This window comes from Pleurodeles waltl, chromosome 6, assembly GCF_031143425.1.
Source record: "Pleurodeles waltl isolate 20211129_DDA chromosome 6, aPleWal1.hap1.20221129, whole genome shotgun sequence".
Classification (NCBI taxonomy): domain Eukaryota; kingdom Metazoa; phylum Chordata; class Amphibia; order Caudata; family Salamandridae; genus Pleurodeles; species Pleurodeles waltl.
In genome coordinates this window covers 839,534,192-839,560,091 of record NC_090445.1, presented here as the reverse complement: position 1 = coordinate 839,560,091, position 25,900 = coordinate 839,534,192, and the positions used below count along the sequence as shown (strand labels likewise).

At 44.0% G+C, this 25,900-nt stretch overlaps 1 protein-coding gene across 4 annotated transcripts in view; it reads right to left on the bottom strand.

Moving 5' to 3' along the window:
• Positions 1-25,900, bottom strand: part of LSR (lipolysis stimulated lipoprotein receptor) — a 225,389-nt gene that overhangs the window by 76,394 nt on the left and 123,095 nt on the right. For 3 of the 4 annotated variants that reach the window (XM_069239546.1, XM_069239547.1, XM_069239549.1), the window contains one exon: positions 21,377-21,424. The exons of the other annotated variant lie outside the window; for it this stretch is intronic. In XM_069239546.1, coding sequence (XP_069095647.1) covers positions 21,377-21,424 — 48 coding nt within the window. The remainder of the gene's footprint in view (positions 1-21,376; positions 21,425-25,900) is intronic. 4 annotated transcript variants of the gene reach the window in all.

The following is a 25,900-nucleotide window of genomic DNA, read 5'->3' as shown; positions in this document are numbered from 1 at the left end:
ACTGCCTGCTTGGGCAGGGAGGCAGTAATGTTAGCCTAAAGCATATAGATAAGTTTATAAAATAAAATCCAAAACATATCAGCCATGTGATGCCCCTTGTAAGGGTACTAGAAGCTGGGCATGAATTCCAACCATAGCATTTTTCATAGGAAAACAGTACACTGCAGAGTAATTTTTGGAGCCTGCAAAGTGTATGAATAGCAGATTGTCCACCCTGTCCTGTTTTGGGCTGTAGATTTAATATGATATCCTACATCAAGGGCTGCGTGTATGAAATGTGTCTCTCATGGTGGACGAGGAGGAGAAAAGAAAGAAGGAGCAGCGAAGGATTAAGCCAAGTAGAAGGCAGACAGGAACTTTGGTACAAAGCAAAGTGGGTAAAGACCGGGTTGTCTGAGTAATAAAAAAAAGTTACATTTGTCCTAAAGAGCCTGTATTTCGGAGACTCAAAGACTGAAGTAACTGATGTCAAAGTCTTCAAAGTAAACAGGCACTTGCATAGCCAGTAGGTTTCACCTTTAGGACCTTATAAGTGTTAAACCATGCAGCGCATTATCCTAGGTGCTGTGCTGCCAGGGATTGAAGAGCTATACAATTGCTACACACAAACCTAAAAAATGCTACCTGTATTGGAGAAAGAATGTGGCATAACATTTAGAGCTGGCGATTTTGGATCCGGGAAGCCGGGTTTGAGTCTCGTCATCGCCAGTTAAAAAAAAAAGTATGAAACTTAAAATTCAAACTAAGGAGCAGTTAATTGAAAAAGGACAATACGAAACATTAAGCATGGTGCCGAGCCACGTGGGCTGCAAAAGTCTATCAGTAATAAAGTTTGTTTACATACTCATACACAGCTACATTCTGGCTGTCAAATGGTGTCAGCTGAGCGTGTTTCCTGGATAGAGCCCAGTGCCCCCAAAATGAACCACTGTGGATATCGAGAAGAAAACTAACAAACAAGCAAAAAAAAAAAAGTAATGCACCCACAAAAACCTACATAGGCAATCATGCAATAATCCCATGTAGCAGGGTCAGTCTCCAGGGCGTGAATAAAACAGTCAAAAGGTGGGACAAAAGTAAAGCAAACACAAATAAGCCAAAGGAATTTTGAAAGGCAGGCCATGGAATAAATGAAACTGATGGGCATGGTACAAGCCAGCAGATGTAGATTACAGCATGCTGATAGACAGCGCATGAGCGTTGCCTAGGCTGGGCCTAATAAAACGAACTGAGCAACTGCACTTTAATCAGAATGACAGTCATAAGGGAGCTTTAATGACAAAATTAAAATCCCACTTCAGAACAATAAAAGGGGTGAGGAAAAAAACAAATATAAAAGTCATTTTAAAAAATGCACCACTCGGGTGACCTAAACAAGGAAGGCTGACCATGAAAACAAATGATTGTGGACAAGACAGCAAGATGTACCTTCCGAGTGGAGACTGTCAAACCTTTACTAGAAAAGATATAGCACGAAGCATAACATGTAAAGAGGTAAAACTGAAAAAAAGCTCAAAACCTCAGCCTCACACCAGGCAACCAATCGCAACCAGCAGGAGTAGATTTGCATGAATGTATATAGAAAAGATCCTTTGGTCAGTAGAACCTGAAGGCAATCCTCAAGAAGTCATTTAGTATGGGGGTGGGGTGGCTGGAATGGAGAAGAGAAATATGCTGCGTCGTGCAAAAACAATGAACACCTCTTAATCAGGGCTGTGGCAAAGCAATCCATGTATACTTCCAAATCAGGAGGTAACCTTATCTGTCACTTCAGGCTGAAGTTATCAATTGTAGGTCTCGAAGAAAGGTGCTTAAGTACTTCAGTCATCACACTGAGGGAGCCTGAATGGTGCACCACCAATAGAAACACATCCCATTGAAGCATATCAGACATAAGACCTCCCAACACATGGTCTAAGACTTCACACAAACCTGCCAGTTTACGTAATGGATGGGTGTGTTGTCTGACAGGACTTGGATGGTGCTCCCCTAGATGAAAGTGAGAAACGGCTTCAGAACAGACAACCTGTTTGCAACTCGAGTACACGGACAACACTTTTACATACATAAAGCCTTGCATCATCTCATCCAAATGAGTGGCCCAGCCAAATGGAGATTAGTGCATGACAACAGTGACCCTTAAGTGCAGGGGATTAAACAGACAACCCAATGAGAGGGGGAATGGTCAAATGTCAGCATTGGCGGTCAAGGAGAACAAAATCATGTACCAGAGCTGAGAGGCTCCTCTGATGATTAAGGCCACTGTGGCCTCATGCACCACTGAAGGACTCTCAAACACCCTCTGGCATGCAGTAACATCAGGCTGCATACTGTGATCAGGCCCAGAAGGTGATGGGCCTGAGGAAACCAAAACAGTCTCTGGATCAGTAACACCAGAATCATATGCGTAAAGTCTGGAACCCTCTCAGAAGGAAAAATCTTCATGCAGGTTGTGTCCAACAGAGCACTTATCCAGGTCAGTGTGGGAGAGAGATAACTTATGGGTTTGATGAGAAACCCAAATGTGCAGAAATTTCATGGTGTACTGAAGTTGTTCCAAGACTAATGTAGACATTCCTGCATTCGCCAACCAAATATCCAGTTATGGAGAGTCCTGACCTCTATGTGATATCACCACCATTGCCAACAATTTGGGTAAACGCTCATGGAGCCATCATTGGGACAAATGACACTACCATAAACTGTTAGTTTTAGGACCCCATAGTGAACAGGAGGTAAAGCCAATAGGGAGGGATGATCAGCAGCTGGAATAGGCATCACAGAGATCCAGGAGAATCAACTAGACCCCCACAAAAGGCAAGAGCAGAACCTGGCTCAGAGACAGCACCCTGAATTATTTTTCCTGTTAAGTAAAGTGATTTAAGCATTGTCAGGACAGTGTACTGAGTTTTATTTCCTTGTCTACTGACAGTGGTTATTTTCCATTCACAATAAGTAACATTAAGGTTAGGCCCCACTAAGAGACCAACACTCCATGATGGCTTTCTAGAAGTCAATGTGTTCCAGCACTGTAACAGAGCTCTCCCGTCCAGCAATCAGTCCTATCACGCTTCCTCTGGTGTGGTGATACGGTAGACCAAGAGAGCATTCTCTGGGGTTGTGGTAAACTGGAGCGGATGCTGATGATGATTAGTAGCCTTGCTACTGCAGGCAAGAAAGCTGGTCATTCACTGTGCTCCTCAGGTGATGAGGCAGTAAGTTCCTCTGCTCCCGCTGACAGGTCAACGGCAGTCACTTGGCTTCTGATTCTGGGGTTCCGTGCACCTTTGGGCAGCTAGTAAAAGGGCAGCCTGATCTGTGCAGAAGCAGTTATATCTTCACGGTGAGCCCCTTCTCACAGGGCCCTCTATTCTCAGCAAGCAGATGCTGGTTCTCCAGGCTCCAGGGTGGACGTCTCGATTTTCTTGGGTGAGGTCTCCTTATGTAGGTGGGAGACTGGCAGACCTTGATCACCAGTCCTGGCCACACAAGGTAGCTTCTCCACTCTGAGGTACAGCCAAGGCTCAATGCGTGATGGTTGAGAATTTGGGTGACTCAAGCTCCCCTTTTCATAATCTATAATCAAGACAAGGATGTGAGTTACTGTCTGCTTTTATGTTTGTGTTGGGAGGGATGCATTGTTTGAAGTGCCCTCTCCTCTGTTCTGCCCTTGACATATAAAGCAATTGTCATAGCAAGAGTGACTAACCCAGATAGTCCCACAACACAGCCCATGGAAGTTACTCGAGGACCACACCTGAATGTTAGCCTCTTTGATAAATGCCTAGCAAAAGGTTGTGAAGGACCCCAGCCCTACCTTTAATAATTCCCATTCAGCCACAGCAACTTCACCAAGATGTGCAGCTCCTTCCTGAGATGTTTCCTGGCCCCAATAACCAGTGACCTTTTCATAGTGCACAAAGGAGCCTGTCTTGCTCTTCCTCCAGTTGTTTGCAACAAGATCTCAGGAATGGGGCAGTCGCCAAATCTGCCTGGGGACCTTTTCAACGCTACATGCCTTCTCAAGACCATGGGTTTCCAATATGAAACACGTAGGTGCCCATGTATTGCACCACTCACAGGCACACATATCGCAGAACAACGCTACATTGATATGGGTCAATTGTTGAGGTAAGCACAGCGGCAAAACTTTGTATGACCGGGCCAGCAGGCCCCATTCCAGTGACACAGGAAAAAAGGCCTGCTTACAGTACTGATCAGAATTACTGTATGCCGTATGGTGCCAGGAGTGCACTTTTATTTACACTTTGGTCCATCCATATTGCTCAGTACTGTTCAGCTTTAAGTGCCTGTGTCACAGGTTCTGAGATTCTTAGTTCTGTTAGCTTTGTGTAGCTTGTCATAAGAATCCTCAAGCCTTGTAAGGAGATACATCTGTTGGTAAACTAGCAACTTTTCTCTGGTTAAAATTAGGTCTGCTACTTAAGGGCTTTGGGTTTATCTTCTACTAAGCCCGTAAGCCATTACCCAGTCTGGAGGCAGGTACTTCTATGTTGGCATTCCTCATGTAAGATCAACTTAGTATTGCAGACACGTTGCAATTCTAAACTATTATGAGAGGCTAAAAGAACTTGCACTGACTGTGGTGATTACATCCATGGAGCATTCCAGCAATCATTCTAGATCGACTTTCCATCCCTTCCACACTGGGTTTCTGCATTTTTCAAGGCAAAGATGTTAGCTTACTGTTTGCTAACCTTACTGAATATTAAGTAGTTTTTTTGCCAAAGCAGACCTTCTGACGTCCTATTTACAACTATTTGAGAGGCTGCCTATACATTAACAAAGCCTTGCAGTTCATTGATGCAGCCTGTTAAGCCTCAGCTGCTTTTATTCTACGTTCCATGATGTACCTTTGCTATAACAGTTCTAAGAAAACTTGCGAAGCTTCCATCAGTGCACCTACTGCATTACAGTCTTGGACCACAGGTTACATAGAGCATGCTTCTCAGAGCCAAAAAGCAGTTTTGATGTGCAAACTATTTGTTTTCCTCTCAATGCATCATCGAAACACTGAAGACTAAATTAACAAATAAGACTTTTCACTGTCCCTTATGTCTGCTGGATCCATGTGTCTGTGCGCGGGCCTTGGCATGTAGTGTTATTTTCTCTACTTTAACAACAGAGACCAGAGGTCACCAAAATCCATACATTTATTTAATAGCAGTTCAAAGTTGGTTAGGTCATCTCTAATCATCATGCTGTTAACAGAGGTGATGTGCTTATAGTGCCAAGTCTGAGAGATAAGTGGGATACTGCAAACGTAGTGCAGGACTCCTTCCAACCATCTGATTTTTCTCTCGTCTTTGGGGCAGTAGGTATTCTGCATGGTTTGCGTGCTTTTCATTTCTTGGGGCCATCGAAAACAAATATGGAAAGTGCATAGGGCTTTTATGGGAGAATGATTTGGACATGCAGATTATTTCATTGCGATGGAAGAACACGCCTATGGAATGAAGTAAGTACTGACCTAATTATTGGTAAATTAGATTAGGGTGCTTGTGCACAAAAAGCTTGCATGTCCCACCTACTTGGATAAAGTGATACCAAGGAAATTCCATCTTCCACAAGAGCATCTGTAAGGAGAACTAATCAACAGGTATGAAGGAGTTTTGCAACAGGGGCCAAAAACTGCATCTGTCTTGGAGTCTTACCAATAGGTCTAAAGGGGTTTTGCATGAGGGCCCGTAACTGTGTTCAACCTTGCAAACAGGGCTGTTTGGCAAGAGAAGGTAAGTTCTTGACCAACTCCCTAATGAAATTCTTGGGAACAAGGATGGCTTGGTAGGGCATGATAGGTATCTGGTCATCATTGCAAGATGTTCTCTCACTGAGGAATAACAAAAATCTTAACTCCGACTACTGATGGAAGTAAAACAGGATCTCTTGAGCTGCTTTTGGAAGAGTGGCTTGATATTTTGTGGTATGGCCGAAAAATACACCCTTCTGTAATTTAACATGGAAATCTTAATATCGGTAGGAATACTAACTGCTTACGTGATTTTCAGTTATTTAGGAGGTATTTTCAAAGACAAGGAACTATGTCAGAAGCAGACAGTCTAGTCCAGGGAGGTCAGGTTATGATGCAACACAGCCTCTCAGCAGGCATTATGGATCCACCATGAGCTAGACTAGCTTGTATACAGATGGCTTCCATAGATAGGTAAACCTGAAAAACAGCTGAATGTCTGTACAGCGGTCGAGTAACAGCAGGCTGAAAAGGGATGTAAGCAAGATGTGCGTAAAAACAATCCCTGAAAGACGGGCCTCTAAAGCATTAGGTGGTGATAGCAAATGAGGGACACATAGTGGAGCAACAAGGTACTAAGGACAAATAATCACAGGCTGATCATGTATGGCTGGCTGCAGCTGACGGAGGCCAATGGTACTAACCACGTGGGGCCAGTGGAGGCAGCTCATCACAGAATTCTTGTGGCGTATGTGAGAGAATACAAAACATTCAATGGAAAGTGGACCATGTCTGGTGGAGCAAATGAGGATTAAGCTCAGAAATGTAACAGGCATCAAAAAGCTGCCAATGGCATAGTAAGTTTTATCAGAATCGCCTATATTCATGCGTACATGGAAGACGGACGTCCCAGTATCATCAAACTTTCACAGTGGATATCATAACAGTCAGAGTAAACATACAACAGTTCTTCCTCCTAACCTCGCTCCTTACTATCTCCATTGTTGCTTTATTCCTCAACCAACAGCTTACGAATTGTGTGGTGGGAGAGGTTTCACAATGATGGATATAGGCAAGACTATTAGTAGAGAAGGATAGTTGCTACCACAGGATTCTTTGACCCAGTTGGTGATGTTTTTTTTACCACACTGCTGCCTCTGTCAACAAATATGCAGGCGCTAGAGCCATGGGAAAGCAGTCATTGATGAAAATGTCAGTGGAGATGTGCAGTGTGGCCATCTGGGTCGTATTAATTGCTGTGGTGATGCCAACCAATATTTCTTTGTTAAAAGCACAACATTGTGGATGTGGATCATGCTTGGTAAATGAAGCACTGGCTAATGACTATGCCACCGAAGAATTGTGTAATATCTCTAGATCGATCAATGATCAGCCAGATTTATAGATTGGCAAAAAGTTTCTAATTTGCACCAAGAATCTGGTCTTGTATAGCAGACCATAGAGCAGCCGTTAGTCCATACAGGAATTGATCATTTGTATCATAAAGATTCTCGAAATAAAACCCTTGCATATCCTAGATTTTTATTTTTGCAGAATGCCCACTACTGAGAAGACCTTACAGGCACTTAATATGAGAAACATCGGCATACACCAGACGAGCAGTCAAAAATCTGAGCTGCTTAGCCTCTGAGACAGAGGCTACACCTTGATGGTAGATGTTTAGTGTGAAAATAATCTAAGTCTGTTTCAGTATTGTCTGTGTGTATATGTACATTTGTGTATTAACTTTTAATATCAATGACTCAACTCGACTAATAAGTTACTTACCTTCTGTAATGTTTTCTCTGGTGCATACTCTAAAAGTAGATGTCTCAACCTCAGTATATTCCCCTTGCTCCAGACTGGGTCTGTAAACTTTTTATGGAAGTGCTCCCAAGCTCTGCTAAATGGTGCTGTGTGGCATCACATAGGCTTTCTTCCTCCCTTTAAGTGATGGAGCAGAGCCAAATACAAGCACCACCCTTGCACGCTGTCAGTTTTTTGCTTTACTCTTTCCACGGTCTTAGACGTGGAGAATAAAAACAACAAATCAATACCAGTGTTCAGCGCTCTAATGTGGAAACTTTTCAGATGGTAACCGAAGGCCAATCCACAGAACAGGGAGGTGTGAGGAATCTGCAATTAGATAAGTGTATCCACCAGAAAGAGCACTAGCAAAGGCAAGTAAAATGCTCTTGTAGATACTCCTATCTTTCGATTCTTCCTCTTTAGACCAGATATCAAAGCAGTACCTCAGAATGTGGAGGGTCTGTGGAGTGGGCTACGACCAGCAAATCCTCCAGGACCAAGCAGGTGAAATGTACTTTCCGTCAGGCTTGGTTGTCAAGAGAGTCTTAAATGTATGCATAGACACCCACATCGCAGTCTGACAGATGTTGAGGACAGTGGTGACAGGCTTTGCCATGATGGAATGGGCTCTCAGACCGCCTTTTGGCAGCTTTATGGTCACTACATAGCAGATTTTAATGCAGAGGACTACCCACCTCAAAGTCCTTTTCTGCATAATCTTACCTTTCTTTGCCCCAAAGACATAAAAAAACGTTTCCCCGATGGTCTTTGGTACTAAGATGTAAAAGAATAAAGCTCTTTTAGGGTCCAACCAATGCAGCCTCTGTTTTTTCAAGGGATGAGGTGGGGCAAAGAGAGTGAATTGCTCTGTGTGGAAAAGAGTCACAGCTTCCTGCAAGAAAGCAGCCAGAGTACTTATCTCACACTTGTTCAGATAAGATGTGGTGCAAGGCGAATGTACCAAGCTTGAAGTTCACTCTAAGATCAATAAGCAGCTATGCATAAGCTCAAAGGTAGCCCCAGTGTGGCATCACAAACGGCTTGGGAGGAAGTAGGAGTCAATGCTTTAATAAAATCCATCACAACAAGTGATTTCTGCATTTTGGTTTTGCAACGCAAAATGTACAAAAGGGCAGAAAAATTACCTTTAAAGGGTTGGTAACCCTTCTTGGGCCAAAGACTTAAACAATGAAACATTCAAGCATTCAAGAGGCTGGCCTGTAAAGGGTATTTCTTGTAGACTCTATACCAGGCCACTAATTGGTCTCTGCATGAATGGAGTTCATAGAATAGTGATAGATCGAATCCAGTCTACTACTGCCACTCAATTTCCATGCATGGAGGTGTAGACTGAACAGCCTCTGGTGCAGGACCCTTAACTCCCGCACATGGCACACTGCAGAGAGAGCATCCTCATGTAATTAACTAATTGACCATACAGTATTGCATGCAAGACAGAATTTGACAATGCCTTATGTTGTGGATATTAATAGGCCGCTTTACTAACGTGGACAACGTGTGACTTCCCTAGATAGCATATCTTGAGCATGAGACGAAAATCACTGTCAATCAACCTTTGTAAACATGCCATTCAAAATCAGCTTATTCTTTTTTAACACATCTACATTTCAAACTTTTCACAATTGCAGTGAGTGACTGGTGGGCCCTCAAGTCCTGGCCTCCATTTGTCACGCCTCCTTTTGCCCTTCGATTGTTTAGGCAGTCCCACCTTTCTTTTTTGGAGGGGCTCACTCCAATAGAGTTTTTGTTTCACCATGTTGTTTAGGGGGTAGCTTCAAGTTCTTTGTATTAGGCCCAACTCGCTACCTGGCGTGTCCTAAGCCCTGCCATCCGACTTGGCGGGTCTGGGCTGCGAGTGCCGTGTTCCGCTTACTCCCCACGCTTGGCCATCTTACACCCTGCCGTAAGGCATCCCCAGGTGTGTGGCTTTGTTGACACACCCCCTTACTGGGTGTGTCTTTTGCACAATTATTTGGTAAAACTTGTTTCTTTACGCCCTGGACTCTGTCCGGTATAGCGACAGGTCGTCTTTTCGTCGGGGTTGGTGGGTGGTGTTTGTCCTCGTCGTGGTGCCAGCGCTTTGTCCAGGTCCTGGTTGCCAGCCAACACGGGACCGCGCCTCCTTAAACGCACCTCTCCTTGCACCCCTGGGGTTGGCATCCCGTATTGATTGGGGGGTTTGAACGATGGCAAACCCCCCCCATTGGTTGCTTTGGCTATGGCCTTCCCCCTCCCCCTCCCCCCCCCAACCCCTAGCTGGCATTTGCGGGGGGTGCTGTGTCGCGCTTGAGACCAAACCGGCCTTTGCTCGTCCTGCTGTTGTGCCTGAAGATCCTCCCTAAGTGGTGGCTTGGGAGCGGAGAGGGGGGGTTAAATCGGTGAGGCTCATGATCATGAATTTCGGGGCACCACATTCTCATGGACTAATCCAGAGCCACAAGGATGACTTGTGCCCAGGTGTTCCTGATGATCGTTAAAAACTGGGGCAGGAGATGCAGAAGCAGGAAGGCCTACAGAAGTCCCAAGCTTCACTCCAGCCGAAATGAGTCTCTTAACGAGAGTTTTCAAATGAACTCCAGCGAGCAACAGTTTGCCGCTGAGCATCTGATGGTAACAAGATCAAACCAGACCACCACCATCAGAAGATGCATGTGCCACTCGTGATCTGCCAGACACCACTGGCTGAGCTCGTCCATGCTGGCATTTAAGGACCCATCACTACATACAACTCCAGAGACAGAGTCTCTTGGTGCAGGTGGACCCCACTCTGCCCTCTTGTTGCAGTACCACATGGCAGTGGAGTTGTCCATGAGGACCTGTATCGCCTCTTTTTAAGGGATGTCAGGATGGCCTTCAGTGCCGGATGATTGGCCCGCAAGTTAGATAAATATGGAGCTGGATTTCTGGTGGAGACCAGAGTCCTCTGATCTGAATCTCCTCAAATAAGCAGTGATGCATCCACCACCATCACGTCTGGATGGGAAAGGGAGAGTATTGGGTCCATTAGAATGTCAGATGCCATTGCAGAGCTTGCATATGCACCTGGAGTGGTCGCCAAGCAGCATGCAGGAGGCTAGAAGGCCAAAAAGTCTGAGTTGCTCTCACCAAAGTTTGTGACTGACGTGGAAACATCAGGATCATTGCCTGAATGTCCTGGATTCATTGCAACAAAGGGAAGGCCTTAAGCTGAAACCTGTCCAAGGCAGCTCCTAAAATACAAAGCCTCTTCGAAGAGGTCAGGTGCGACTTTGGCCCTTTGATTGAGAACCCAATGACGTCAGGAGTTTCGCTGTTGTCTGGAGGTGGCATAGACAAACAATAGTTAGCATGTCTTCAACAGCCAGTAATTAAAGTAGGGGAAAATTGGAATCTCCAACTTCCAAAAACGGGCAGCAACCAACCACTGCGATCACCTTTGTGTCCTACTGAGGAGCGCTCATGAGAAGTACAGAAAACTTAGCAAACGAAGCACTCATGGCCTTACTTGAAAAGCAGGGAAAATATGCAGGACTAAGTCTACCACCAAGTCGCCCGAATCTAGGACAGATAGGGCATTGGCCGGCATGAGCATTCAAAATTTGTCCTTCTGTGAGAAGGTATTCAGAGGATGAAGACCTATGATAGACCTTCTTTGGCATATGGGTTAAGTGAGAGTAACAACCTACCCCTATTTCAGAGTCCAGAGCAAAGCACTCTTGGAGAGTAAAGTTCACAACTCTTGCCATTAGAATTGACAAGAGTTCCTCTGCTGCAGGAGGAAGGTATGGTGGAGCAGAAAGAAAAGGTAGGGCACAGCCCTGCTGGATAATTTGGAGGAGCCACTTACAGACATGATGGATCACCAACCACTAAGAAAGCACTGTATGCTGCCTACCCACAGGTTGGCTGTGCATCACTAATGGCAAACTAAAGAGGCTTGGAAGCTGCTGCTGCAGGGTAATGGTTGATTAAAGACTGATGTCCCTTGGTGACCTGTGCATTGCCTACAGTATCACTTGGTGACCTGTGCATTGCCTGCCATACCCAGGCCTCTGGCATCAAAAGGACAGGGTGACTGCAGTGAAGGATGGAGAAAATGTTGGTGCCTGTAAGTCATCTCCCTGGAGTAGCCTTGGAATTTCATTTACTGGTGAGGAAGCTGTTTGATAAAGGATGAATCATCCAGACAGCATACTGTGGCTTTACTTAAAGCATTTTAAGACAGAATCAGCTTTTTCGAACAGGTGTGAGCAATTGAAACGCATATTCACAAGAAAGGCCTGTACATCCCCCAAGGAACCTGTGGATCACACCCACTAATGGCAACAGAACACCAAATCACATTTGCCCATCTAGACTTGTCTTAGTAGGCCCTAAGCTCTTCTGGGTATGGTTGCAAGATCTTGCTGGCCATGGCAGGAAGTGCATGTAGTGGCCCAATAAACAGAAAGCATTGACTGCAAGGCTAGACTAAAAGAACATTTGTTTTCCGAATGCCTCAATCTTCTTTGACTCCTTGTCAGAGGGACTGGGGGGGGGAAAGGGTTGCGGGGAATGAACTGTGGTTCACCTTGGAGTTGGAAGCTTGCACCAACAGACTCTCTAGAGTAGGATCAGTCGTCAGACTGGATCCAGACTCTCTTCAGCAGTACCTCCGTGTACCAAACTGTAGCACTGAATGGGTCCACACAGACACGTTCTGCTACAGAAATTACATGCAGAGCCTATACAGGTGCCACTCCACAGCACTAACTTCAGTTCCTTTGTTTCCGAGCCTTCTGATGAGGATCCAGAGCTTCACTTTTGTTTCTCAAAGACACTTTACCTCAACATTTTTTTATTTTTTATTTCCAACAGTGTGAGATGGATGTCACTCCCTAAATAAAACTACAGGTTTTAAGCCCTATAGAACAGTCAAAAACAAATGTCAGACACATCCCCATCAGGTGTGTCCGTGGTGCATGTGGTCCAGCCACAAATCAAATGCCTGCAGTTACTGTGTGTGTCAATGAACCTGTGCTCCATCTGAGACGGAGGTGAAACTTTTAATGGCATAAGCACAAGAAAACTCCTCACCTAAAGCGCTCCAAGTCAAGAGCCAAGGTTTGGTCTGGTCCAGAAGTCAACAAAGCTGTCTGCAAGGCTAATGTTCATCGCTATCCAAATCGTCCAGTACGTCTAAAAATAAACATAAGAAATCAATGCAGTACTCTGCCCTTTCTCACCTCTGGCACTGGCCACAGATCTAGATCTTGCTCCCGGAGCCTACGACTTTGAAGCCAATCCCACAACTGGTTCTGGCACACCACACGTTTCTGGGGCCATATGCCACTCCACAAAAGATTGAGGAGTTCTGTGCAGCCATAACATGGCTCTTTGAGAACATCCTTCCCAAGGAGCAGAGAGGCTTCATCAAGGAATACTGAGCCGGTGGGTATGCTCTCAGTGCCAGCTGGACCCTCTGAGTCCATTACAGCACCTCTTGCCTCAGTCAGAACCATGCCTTTGTGCTGCAGTCCATGCCAGTCCCTGGGACTTTGACACTGGTACAGTATTAATCAATGCTAGATGAGGGGCTTCCCATTGTATTGTCCAACTCCTGGTGCCGGTCCAACCTTAGCCAAAGCCGCACCTGGCAGGTGAAGCTCTGCTTGCTCTGCAACCTCCACACCTTTTCGATTCACTTTTTGGCCTGGACTTGGACAAGAATGATGATGTGAGTGATGAGTTTGCTCAGCCCTATGAAGAGTATTGGTATGATGACTTGCAGGAGGCTAGTGGTCTCGATACCTCCCCTGAAATGGGCATTCCCTTAGATCCTGGAGCAGCCATAGAGGAGTCTGTCATGGTAACGTGTAGGGTGGCTAAAGTTCTTGACCTTCAGGTCCCCCACTTGGAAGGCAAAACTAATGTACTGACTGAAGTTCTCCACCAGAGGCAAACATCTTCTGAACCTCTGCTGCCATTTAATGATACCTTAACAGACATGTTATTGGGGGGCCACCATCGAACTGCCAAATTATGCATTGCCATTAGCCTTCCCTGGAAAATCTATTTTTTTTTGTCTCAGCACCTCTCCGCTGAAAGTATAGTGGTACAAGCGTACTCAAGTAAGAAAAAGCACAACACATTCCCAACTACTTCACCAGACGGCGATTCAAATGTATTGAAAATTTGGTGGATGATGTTAGCGCTATGATTAGTAAATGCTTGCAGGGGTGCTATTTCTTCCCACTATCAGACTCTGTGGTTCATGTCCTTCCAGGCGTCCCCGAAGATCCCTGATCTGTCCTTGGGTAGGCCATTCAGGGCAGCCAGGAGGCTGCAGAGTTAACGATGTGTTGATGAAGAGACACCGGACTCCTTCTCAGACACTCCCAGTCATCGCAGACATTCTAGAAGTGGTTCAGTTTCTTGCCTTTCCCCACCGGAAAGAGTCCAGAACATTCACGCTATGATCCCAGTCTTTTAGCCTCGGTCCTGATTTCAGTGAGGTCAACACTGAGGATGCTGGGACTGATGGCCACCTGTATCCTGCTGGTCAAGCATGCCAGCTGGCATATGTGGGCTCTGCAGGGGGATCTGAAGTTTCAGTGGACCCAAAATCAAGGGGACGTATCGGACTAATGTCAAATTTCAGAGGAGACTGCAAAGAATCTGCAGTGGTGGTTGCTGGACCTCTACTGGGTCAGTGGCAGACCCCACTCCCTTCGACCACTCAGAGCGGACAGTGGTGAACGATTCATTTCTTCTGGGTTGGGGTAGCCATCTGAGGAGGTGGAGATCGGAGGCCATCGCAGTCCAGGCTCTGAATAAACCTTGGGTAACTAAAGGCCATCTCTTTAGCGTTGAAAGCCTTCCTTCTATTCAATAAAGGGAGGCTGGTACAGGTGCTCACTGACAAAACTACTGCCATGTAGTACAGCAACAAACATGGCAGTTAGGGGGTCACAAACCCTGTGGCAGGAGCCCTTGCGCATCTGGAAAAGGCTGGACCATCAAGAGATTGTACTGACGGTGAACCACCTGGCAGGAAGATAAATGCCAGGGGGTCATTGTTCGACCATCGGTGCTTAACTGATCACGAAATGCAGTTACACCAGGAGGTGACACAGGGTCTCTTCTGTGAATGGGGAGAACTTTGACTACATCTGTTCACTACTGCTGAGAACTCTCAACAAGGATCAGCTGGTGCAAAAGCAGAGCAGGGTTCTGCACCCGAGCCTTCTCAATCTCCACCTTCATGCATGGAGATTGGGCGGCGACAGCCCAACAATTCTGATCTTCCTACAGAGTTGGTTGTTGCCATCTTGACAACCATGCATTCTGACAAAAACTGCATATGTCTGTAGTTTGGAGAAATGTCTAGTTTAGTGTGGTACTCAGAAGGTGGACACCCGACAGGCCAAGTTAGCTGACATTTTATTGCTTGATTTGTCCCTATCCTAGCAAGGTCTTACCATAGGCAAAAGTAAAGGGTACCTTTCGGCTCTTTCAGCTTCCTTTGTGGTTGACAGATCAACACCTTCATGTTCAACTCCCTTGATATGAGATTTTTTCTAAGGATACAAAAGGTGTTTCCTCCCTTTCCCTTTGTCATGCCACAGTGGGAGCTTAATTTGGCACTCACCTTTCTCATGTGCACTCCATTTAAACCACTTCACAACTGTTCTTTATGGCTCCTCACCCTGAAGAAATTGTTCCTCATAGCCATAACATTGGAGTGGTGTGTGAGTGAGATGAAAGTGCTCTGTATCAACCTGCTGTACACCGCCACCCTCCAAGACAACTGCCCAGACAAAGGGGTTATTACAACTTTGGAGGAGGTGTTAATCCGTCCCAAAAGTGACGGTAAAGTGACGGATATACCACCAGCCGTATTACGAGTCCATTATATCCTATGGAACTCGTAATACGGCTGGTGGTATATCCGTCACATTTGGGACGGATTAACACCTCCTCCAAAGTTGTAATAATCCCCAAACTCTGGTATCCTTTCTGCCAAACTTTGCAACATAGTTCCACAACAGTCAAACAATCGCCGACCAGCCATTATATGCTATATCAGCCTATAAGGAGGAAGAGACCCAGACGGTTGGACTCTCAAGAGAGCGCTGAGCCTCTACATAGATTGTAACAAACAAGATAGGGTGGACAATCAGCTCTTTGCAGGCTTTGCTGGAGTGAAAAAAGGCAAGACCGGGAAGAGGAGAACAATTGTAAACTGGATTGTTTTCATCATAGGATCTTTTATGCGTTGGCTAAGAAGCAGCCTCCAGAAGAACTGCATGCTCACTTTACCAAGGCCAAAGGTGCTACCACTGCGTTAGCACAAGGAGTCACTGTCTTAGATACTTGCAAGTCGCTACAAGGGCATTCCTCTATATGTTCACGAAGCACTATTCTCTGGACAGTCATGTCTGCAGAGAAGAGCATTTTACCAGCTTGACTCTACAAGACGTTCTTGTTTGAGTCCATTCACAGCCGCCTCCAAATAGATACTGCTTTGGTATCTATTCAAAAGATGAGGAATCTGCAGCTAGAAGACTCCATCAGAAAAAAAGTTACAGAATGGTTCAGTAACACTCTTTCTGATAGAGCCTGTCTAGCTGCAGACCCCTAACCGTCCTTACCATCCTCCCCATTCAGGATTTGGACTCTATCCATTAATAAGATCCCAAGTCTAAGAATCTGCACACGGGCCAGAACAATTTGCTTTTGTGGCTTGGAATCTAGGGCACAGGCAGTCAAGAAAGCAACTGACGTCAGTGCAAGGGAGTGGTGCCTATATAGGTTCTGCATGTCCTTTCCAGAACAGAACAGTGTTGGTGCTGAGCCACATGGCACCAATTACCAGTACTGCTGAAACGTTTAAGGATCCAGTCTGATGTCTGGTAAGGAATCTGCAGCTACATACTGTCTCTACCAGAAAGAGCATTACCAAATGTAAATAACTTGTTCTTCAATTCCATATAAGGGATTGGCTAGAATTTCAGAAATGTAAACTTTTAATAAAATAAAATCTAATTTGCAGAACGCTCTTAAAAATTGCAGCAAACTCATTCAACAGAACTAGTTTGTGCCTGACTGAATTTGTATACAATTAAACCAAAACCGTTTATTTAATACCGTCACTCCTTAATCCAAATAATACAACTACAATGAAATTATTATTAATGCACCATTGTCCAAGAGCTGTTACCGTTTGGGGAAACGGTTATTTTTTTCATTCAACACCAAACTGAGGGTGCTTGCTTACTTAGCTTAAGAGCTGAGTATGTGTTTGGTCTCCTACTGGGGTGAGATTGACTTGCAGTAAATCATCTGCATACGTTAAATTCGATGTCTTGAAGAATAAGTCTTACGGGTGGGAGGGGTTAAATTATTTTACTTATCTCAGAAAATTAGACACAAAGTGAGAATCATAAGAGTGAGAACAGAGACTTGTTTTAAACTATTGGCAACAGGAATTTTAGAGATCAGTTTGTTCCATGTCCCATTCACCAACCTTAACCAATTATCTCAGTGTAAATTCAACAAAGATAGCAACAAATGACCTAGGATGTTCACGTACCGTAATTTCAGGATGATCTATTCAATCAAAGGGCACTGCTATAACCCACATATGCAACATATAGTTTTGTATGTCTTCCTCACATTTTTTTTTTTTTTTTTTAAGTATTAATCACTGAACAAGAAGTTAGAAACCATACTAGCTCAATAGGTAACAATTTACAGTCTATAACCCAGACTGCCAAATGATCTAATGATTTTAGCCAATACTTTCTCAATTGCATCTGGCAAAGCAATAGAACAATTCAATTAGTCTAATCAACCTTTTTTTTTTTTTAGCTGTATAAAATGACTGCCTTTCCACGAGTCAGGAAATTGGCTGGATGCCATACAATAAGAGGGCTTGTAGTAACAGCGTAACTAAATGGAATATAATTAAGAGGAGTAACTGGCACATAATCAGGACCCTGGGCCAGGGAGATATACTTACCCTTTATGATGTTAATAATCATTTAAATTTGAAATATGCTCACCAACTGGAAACGGCCATTCCGCACTATCCACTTTAAAAGCAATTGCAGCCGAGATAGAGATTGAAAAAATGAGATGGCCAGATATTTATTATAACAGATTTTTTTTAACCTAATCTTCACTCAAGGGCTGGCCACTATAAACCAGATGTACAGTAGACAGTGTTTTGTTAAAGCTGACTGATCAGAATGCCACCACCTACCTTTTAAAACAGAAGTAAATTTAATAAGCAAAATTACACCAAAATGACAAAAATCCAATAAGGGGGAACTAAGATATGAACTTTTAAAGTTTTAGGTAGAAATAATGCCAGGAACCATAGTAGACCTTCATGGAGTGTGGGATTGATACACTATCCAGGTTTGTTCGGATCAAAGATTTTACCTCCTGATTTAGGGCCTCATTATAAGGCTGATGGTCTGAAGACCGCCAGTCTCATGTTGGAGGTTCAACCACCACTTTATGACCCTGGCGGTCAGACCGCCAAAGGATCGCCTTCCCCCACCAGGAACATGGTTCCCGATGGGCTGACGGCAGTGGGACTCATGGTCAGCCTTGGCGATGCAGAGTTTAGCACTGCTGTGCTGATCACGAGTCCCCATTCTGCCAGCCTTTTCATGGCGGTTTGAAAAGGCTGGTGGAAAGGCAGTGCTAGGGAATAACAGGGGGCCCCTGCACTACACACGACCATGTTGCGGGCCGTGCAGGGGCTCCCCTGCCCAGCATCCTTTGAGTTTGCAATGTCTGCTCTGCAGACAGTGCGAATTCCGATGGTGCTTTTATGTCCCATGGCTCCCTTAAGAGAGATGAGACCAATGCCGTAGCACTGTTCCTGCGGGGCTAACCAGCGGGAATCTCGTAATATGACTGGGGTGAGGCTGCCGAGCTGACGGCGGTCGCATATCCTTGAGTTTGGCAGTCTGCTCTTCTGACTGCCAAACTCGTAAAGAGGGCCTCAGTCTTCAGTCCCAATCAACCACAGAAGTACAATTTTAAGGTCCCCACAACCTCAAAGGGGGAATAAGGGACTCACATGGTGGCAAGCAGGGGACAACAGCCATGTCCAGTTGCCAAAGAGCAGTTGTGCACTTCCAGTTAGAGGTCTCTTGCAGCTTCCTGTAGCCACACAGGAGATCAGCCAACTTACCCTTGGAGTCCACTTCTTTGCCCTGAGTACAAGCAGGGGCAGGTCTGTCTTTCATGGCTCATCCATGGTCACAAAAAGCAGGCCCAATCCTCTTCTGATCTTCAACAGATACAGAAAATGTTTTCTAAAGAGGGTGTCTGGGGATACCACATTTATGCCAGACCCTAGCTCCAGAGTGGTGTTGACTCGTGGCCCCTCCCTAACTAATGAAGTAAAAATGCTCAAGCTCTGACCCACCTACATTTGCAGTAGTTCCTGTTTGCCCTAACAAATGGCATGTTTGGCCTGTTTGCAGCAAGGCATTTGAAGATAGCAAAAGTCTTGGCTCTGAGGGCTGGGAGGTTGGTGAAGGAGGGAGGCTTTGGGTGGTGAGGTTGTGTGGGTGTCATTGTGTCCTCCCACATCTAACATTAATCCAGTTTAAGGCAGGCACTATATTCACAACAATTCAATAGACATAAGTCCAGAAGGACAAAAGCAGGGTCCTGCACCAACCTGACAGCAGATACACAAGAAATGTTTTGTCATCCTGTTCTCTCTTTCAAATGTGCCCCAAGTGTTAAATGTTGCTCCACAGACACACCAAGCAGAATCTGACACTGTAGTGTCAAAGAGGATGCCCACAGTGTATTCTGTAGAGTTTGGAGGAGTCATCTTTTCCCATTCAGTTCAGCCCACTGTTTGCTCGTGAGTGGTATTTAACATCTATTCAAGGCTGAACACACACCAGGAGCTGGCAGACTCTTAAGCTAATTAGCCTTCTGACTGTTCAGGCAGGTAAAAGGCACTTTTCTAAGATACTTTCCATTAATTTATTAAAGATCTGTATTTACCAATTAATTGGATTTTAATAAGTATTAAAACATGGGTTTAATTATTCTTCTAGCTGGTCCTATTTCTGACCTGCAGTATTAGTATTTTAATCCATACTCTGTTTTTCTCATAGGAAAGCTAGACCTGCCACAGTGAGAATAGTTTTTAGGGCCCTGTCACTAAAGGGATATGGTAATTTTTATTTTCTACATGGCCCACTTTTAAAAACCATGCACCATAAGTTGTAGGCTGCTAGCTTTTCAAGGAGTGACTTACTAAATAGTTTATTTTAACAGGTTTCATTGCAGCACTCAGGCTACACAGTAGACCTGATGCAATGTTTGTTTTGTCACTGTAGAGGTTAGCAAATAGGTACTCCAGTCCAGTGGCACATAGCTTCCTGGCCCTGGATACACTTTGTACACCACAAACTAGGGACTTATAGGCAAGTTAAATATACCAATTAGGAATAGTTTCAGTGCACAAAAGTCTAAAACCAGCAAAATAGGTAGCAAAAAAAAAACAAACAAAAAAAAAAAAACACAGGAGGTGGCAAAGTGTGGGGGAACATCACAAACAACCATTACAGAGTCAAAAAAGGTACAGATTATTTATCTTTAAATGTGACACAGTGACTGCACAATAAAAAAAAATGCAAGATTTTACGATTTAGAAAATTTGGTTTGGTCTGATTGGGGAAAATAACAAAGTTTGGCAGCCCTTTGCTTGAGGAAATTAATGAATCAAAGGAGACAGACATCGGGTTAAAGACTGAAATGTAAGACCTACCTCATACTTCAATCTCCAAACCATCACTGTACTATATGAAAACGTAGAGTATGGTTCACACAATCAAAATCACCAGAAAAATGGGCATTGTCACAGCACAGACCGAGCCCTTCAGGACAAAGTGTCAGCGGTAGGGCAAGGAGTAAAGCACAGCAGGACGTGCACATTCCAATTTAGGTACGTTTAGGGTTCTGGGCAAAGTGTATAATCCAAGCTAATGATTAGTGATATTGCTACTCCAAATCAACTGAACAAGTATACAAATATGGCTCAGTAAAAAGGCTGGTTATACATTTAATGCTGGTATAATGGTATTAACAGGTGCCAGGTCTAAGTCGCTGTGTTCCAAAAAAGAAGTTGCGCAGACAGTAAGAAAAATCAGCAGGAGTAAGTGTGACCAAATATAAAACTTATAAAGATGGCAAGAGTCTGTTGCAATTCACTTATGCCTGTTCAGGCCAGCCCTAGCCTACAGAAAGAGACTCCTTAACGTATCTTTCATTACTACTTAGATGCACCCAACTCGTACTGGCTATAACGTGCAGACCTTGACAGTCAAAAAGGGGGAAAGGAGCAGCAGAATTTTCAAGACTGTCAACTGTACACACCTTCACAAAGGTATGGTAGTCTGCAGTGAGTGATAAAGACGGGGCCACTAAGGCTCTGCTCTCATGAATGGCAATCGGGCTGATCTGTACCTGATCAAATCTGCAGTAGCAGCAGGTGGGCAGCCAGTGCAAACTAACCCTACACCATGAAACAGTACCAGTTTTCTATTTCGGCATTATTCTAATCAGAAAGTTAGTTACTAATAGTGAAATCAACACCATTTTGCAATTAGAGGCTTAAAATACCAGACCACTGTAAATGTAATCTTGGTGGGAAACAAAACATTGTTAGCACATTTCAGGTCATATCTCAGAACCCTAGCAAATAAAGCTGGGTTTTGATGGCATTGAGTTAGTCCAGATGATATTAGCTGCCTTATCTTTTATAATAAAAGAAGTACAAACCTTTGTTTTAGCAAAATAGACAATAACACTATTAAAAATGCTTATGCATACCAGATTCATTCTCCCGGAGAAGAGGAACTTGAGAACTATGGCCACCAACTGGAAAGAAAATGAAAGAACATGCAGATTTAAGTCTATTAGAAGTAAAAGATAAAGAAAAAGATATTATAAATCTTTCATTTCATTCCACTGGTTGTGCATAGTAAAAGGAAAAAGAAAACTGTCCCTTAAGCTCATTAGTTGCCATATGCTATATAGGACAGATAAACATTCTGAATCTTTGGACCTACCTCCAGTATGACTAGTTCACCTTCAAAGCACACATGTGGTATCTTAACAGGATTGTACCTACATGCTATGGATACTCTTATTCAAACCAAAACTGCAATAATGACATTAACGCACACAGCACAAACACAACAGTTTCAGAAATACGATTATTTCAATAACCTTTGGCGATGGCCCAAGGGCAATTTAGAGTTGCCGCATGAATAGCAACAAGAGGGTTTGTTACAATAAAAAAAAAAAAGAATAATTGCTTCAACTACTTTCTTCCTGCAGGGCACCTTCCCAGATGCTCTGAAGATCTGACAAATCTTGCCTCTCTGACGAAAGTCAAACCTAGATTTAGACAACTTCACAAACTACTTGTCTAGTAGACATTGTCAACTTTTGGGGAAGATAATTGAGAAGTGAGCTGCGAACCAGCTCCACAATAGAATTAGGACTAAGGCCCTGCTGCAGGACAGCGTGTCTGTTCAGGCTAAATTGGAACATAAAAATAGAAGCCATCCAAATGGCTGATGATGGCTGCCAAATGATTGCCAAAGGCGATTGTTTATTTCTAATTTTACTTCACACCTGTGCAATCTAACTCGGTCTACGAGCACGCCTTGCTTGACAAACACATTCAGAAACACCTTTGTTGCACCATACTACAGTAGCTGAAAACATATCTGAACAGAAGACACACAGGTTCTTGACAAGCCTAAATTTATAACCTGTGGCAATTCCAAAGGCATCACTCTCTCAAGACTTTCAAATTGCACATGAAGCATCCTGGAGTCTTACAAGCCAAAAAGCCTGTGAGCATTCACCTGTACCCGAATTAAACTCTGCACTCCCCTCAAAGTCTCCCCTAAGACATTGTCCAGCTTAAAGAATTATGCTGCAATCATTCAAGAATGGATGGCCAAGACCCCTCTCAAGACTACCCAACCAAGGCTGCATATTCTCTGCACTAATGCAGGTCAGCAACATTAAAAGTTCAGGAATGGCTCAATAAATTGAATGTGGATACACTGCTCCATTAACTCATCGGGGTAAAAGTCCTAGAGATTTTCTGCTGTACACTGCTCCATTAACTGTCATCATTGTAAAAATCCTAGATATTTTCTGCTGTTATCAGCATAAGCAGATACACTGTGCACAGGGCAGCAACTGACCCTACTCTGCAGAGTAAAGCTGCTCCAACGAGCCATTCAGGTGACAATACCATATCTTGATGATGGCAACACTCCCATGTCCTAGAGACATCTGAAATTCCGGAAGAGAAAATTAGGACCTTAAGAAATTTGACATAGTACTACTTTCTCAAACTACCAATTACACAATCTTCAATGCATGCTGCATCACCTTTCAGTAAATCAAGAACAGAAAAAAATGGTTACTTACCTATAACTCTTGTTTTCCAGTAATTGAAATCTTTCGTAGATTCACATGCTTGAATCATTTCCTTAGCCGAGGTGGAAGTCCCACGGTACATTTTAAAGCAGCAGCAGTAATAATCATTCTTACAATGACAGAAGATAGTAAATTTAGTAGTTTATTCACATCACTTAGAAAGAACCAAACTTCAGCCAATAAGGTAACAGCATCCTTTAGCACACTACCAGCAGAGGTCTCTTACCCAGTTTTTAAAGCAATAGAGTGAATAGTTATAACATGCCAAGAAGGAGAGCCTCTAAGGGTAGGAGGGTAGGTGCACGAGAATCTATGAAAGAATACAATACTGGAGAACGAGAGTTAAGATAAGTAACACACTTTTTCACCAATATTGGAGTATCATTCGTAGATTCAAATGTTTGAATCAGAGTAGCGAGCAGTTATAAAACAGGTTAAATAAAGCATAACATGCTTATAATAGCGGATGGTGGGTACAAACTTACACATTTACTACCAGGCTCACCTTATTGGAAATTATGCTTAAGTACTGCCTATCCCACAGCTGCATCATTGCGGTGATCTACATCAACACAGTAGTGCTGCGTGAAAGTATGTCTGATTTTCCAAGTCGCAGCACAGCACATACTGTTGATAGAAACACTAGCGAACAGGACAACTGTTGTCAAAATTGCTCTCATAGAATGCACTTTCACTTTTAGATGAAGGGGCCTGCCAGCCTTAGAATAGCAGAATTGTATTGCTGTTGCGATCCAGCCTTAGTTACCGGACCTCCCTTATTATGGCTACCATATGCTTCACACAACTGGTCCATATTGCAGAGATCTTTTGCGCACTGTATTGAAAATGTCACTTACCCAGTGTACATCTGTTCGTGGCATCAGTCGCTGAAGATTCACATGTTGTGCATAGCCCGCCATCTGGTGTTGGGTCGGAGTGTTATAAGTTGTTTTTCTTCGAAGAAGTCTTTCGAGCCACGGGACCGAGGGACTCCTCCTCTTTGTCTCCATTGCGCATGGGCGTCGACTCCATCTTCGATTGTTTTCCCCGCAGAGGGTGAGGTAGGAGTTGTTTGTTAGTAATAGTGCCCATGCAATGGAGTGAATAAGTATGTACCTAACTAAGATTGAATATATTTACAAATGTACAAAGTTGAAGCTAACTTCCAAACGGCTACAGGCTCCCGGGGAGGTGGGTGGGCACATGTGAATCTTCAGCGACTGATGCCACGAACAGATGTACACTGGGTAAGTGACATTTTCAGTTCGATGGCATCTGTCGCTGTAGATACACATGTTGTGCATAGACTAGTAAGCAGTTATCTCCCCAAAAGCGGTGGCTCAGCCTGTAGGAGTGGAAGTAGTCTGAAATAAGGTTCTTAGTACGGCTTGACCTACTGTGGCTTGCTGTGCTGATAGCACGTCTACACAGTAGTGCTTGGTAAATGTGTGAGGCGTAGACCATGTGGCTGCCTTACATATTTTGTGCATTGGAATATTCCCTAGGAAGGCCATGGTAGTGCCTTTCTTTCTGGTTGAGTGTGCCCTTGGTGTAATGGGCAGTTGTCTTTTTGCTTTAAGGTAGCAGATTTGGATGCACTTAACTATCCATCTGGCTATACCCTGTTTCGAGATTGGGTTTCCTGCGTGAGGTTTTTGAAATGCAATAAACAGTTGTTTAGTTTTCCTGATGTTTTTAGTTCTGTCGATGTAGTACATTAGTGCTCTTTTGACGTCTAATGTATGTAGTGCCCTTTCAGCTATGGAATCTGGCTGTGGGAAGAACACTGGTAGCTCTACCGTTTGATTTAGGTGGAACGGTGAAATAACCTTTGGCGAAAATTTAGGATTGGTCCTTAGGACTACTTTATTTTTGAGTAGTTGGATAAAAGGTTCTTGTATTGTAAACGCCTGAATTTCACTTACTCTTCTTAGAGATGTGATGGCGATGAGAAATGCAACTTTCCAGGTTAGGAATTGTATTTCGCAAGAGTGCATGGGTTCAAAGGGTGGACCCATGAGTCTGGTTAAGACGATGTTAAGGTTCCATGAAGGAACGGGTGGTGTCCTTGGTGGTACAATTCTTTTGAGGCCTTCCATAAATGCTTTAATGACAGGTATCCTAAATAGTGAAGTTGAATGGGTAATCTGCAGGTATGCAGATATTGCTGCTAGGTGTATCTTAATGGAAGAGAAGGCCAGGTTCGTTTTTTGTAAGTGTAGTAAGTAACCCACTACATCTTTTGGAGATGCGTGTAATGGTTGAATTTGATTATGATGGCAATAGCAAACAAATCTTTTCAATTTGCTTGCATAGCAGTGTCTAGTGGATGGTCTTCTGGCTTGCTTTATGACTTCCATACATTCTTGTGTGAGGTTTAAGTGTCCGAATTCTAGGATTTCAGGAGCCAGATTGCTAGATTCAGCGATGATGGGTTTGGATGCCTGATCTGTTGGTTGTGTTGCTTTAACAGATCTGGCCAGTTGGGCAACTTGACGTGGGGTACTACTGATGGGTCTAGCAGTGTTGTGTACCATGGTTGCCTTGCCCACGTTGGTGCTATCAGTATGAGTTTGAGTTGGTTTTGACTCAATTTGTTTACTAGATATGGAAGGAGAGGGAGAGGGGGAAAAGCGTACGCAAATATCCCTGACCAGTTCATCCATAGGGCATTGCCTTGAGACTGCCTGTGTGGGTATCTGGATGCGAAGTTTTGGCATTTTGCGTTCTCCTTCGTTGCAAATAAGTCTATTTGAGGTGTTCCCCAACGTTTGAAGTAAGTGTTTAGAATTTGGGGGTGAATTTCCCACTCGTGGACCTGTTGGTGATCTCGAGAGAGATTGTCTGCAAGCTGATTCTGGATCTCTGGAATAAACTGTGCTATTAGGCGAA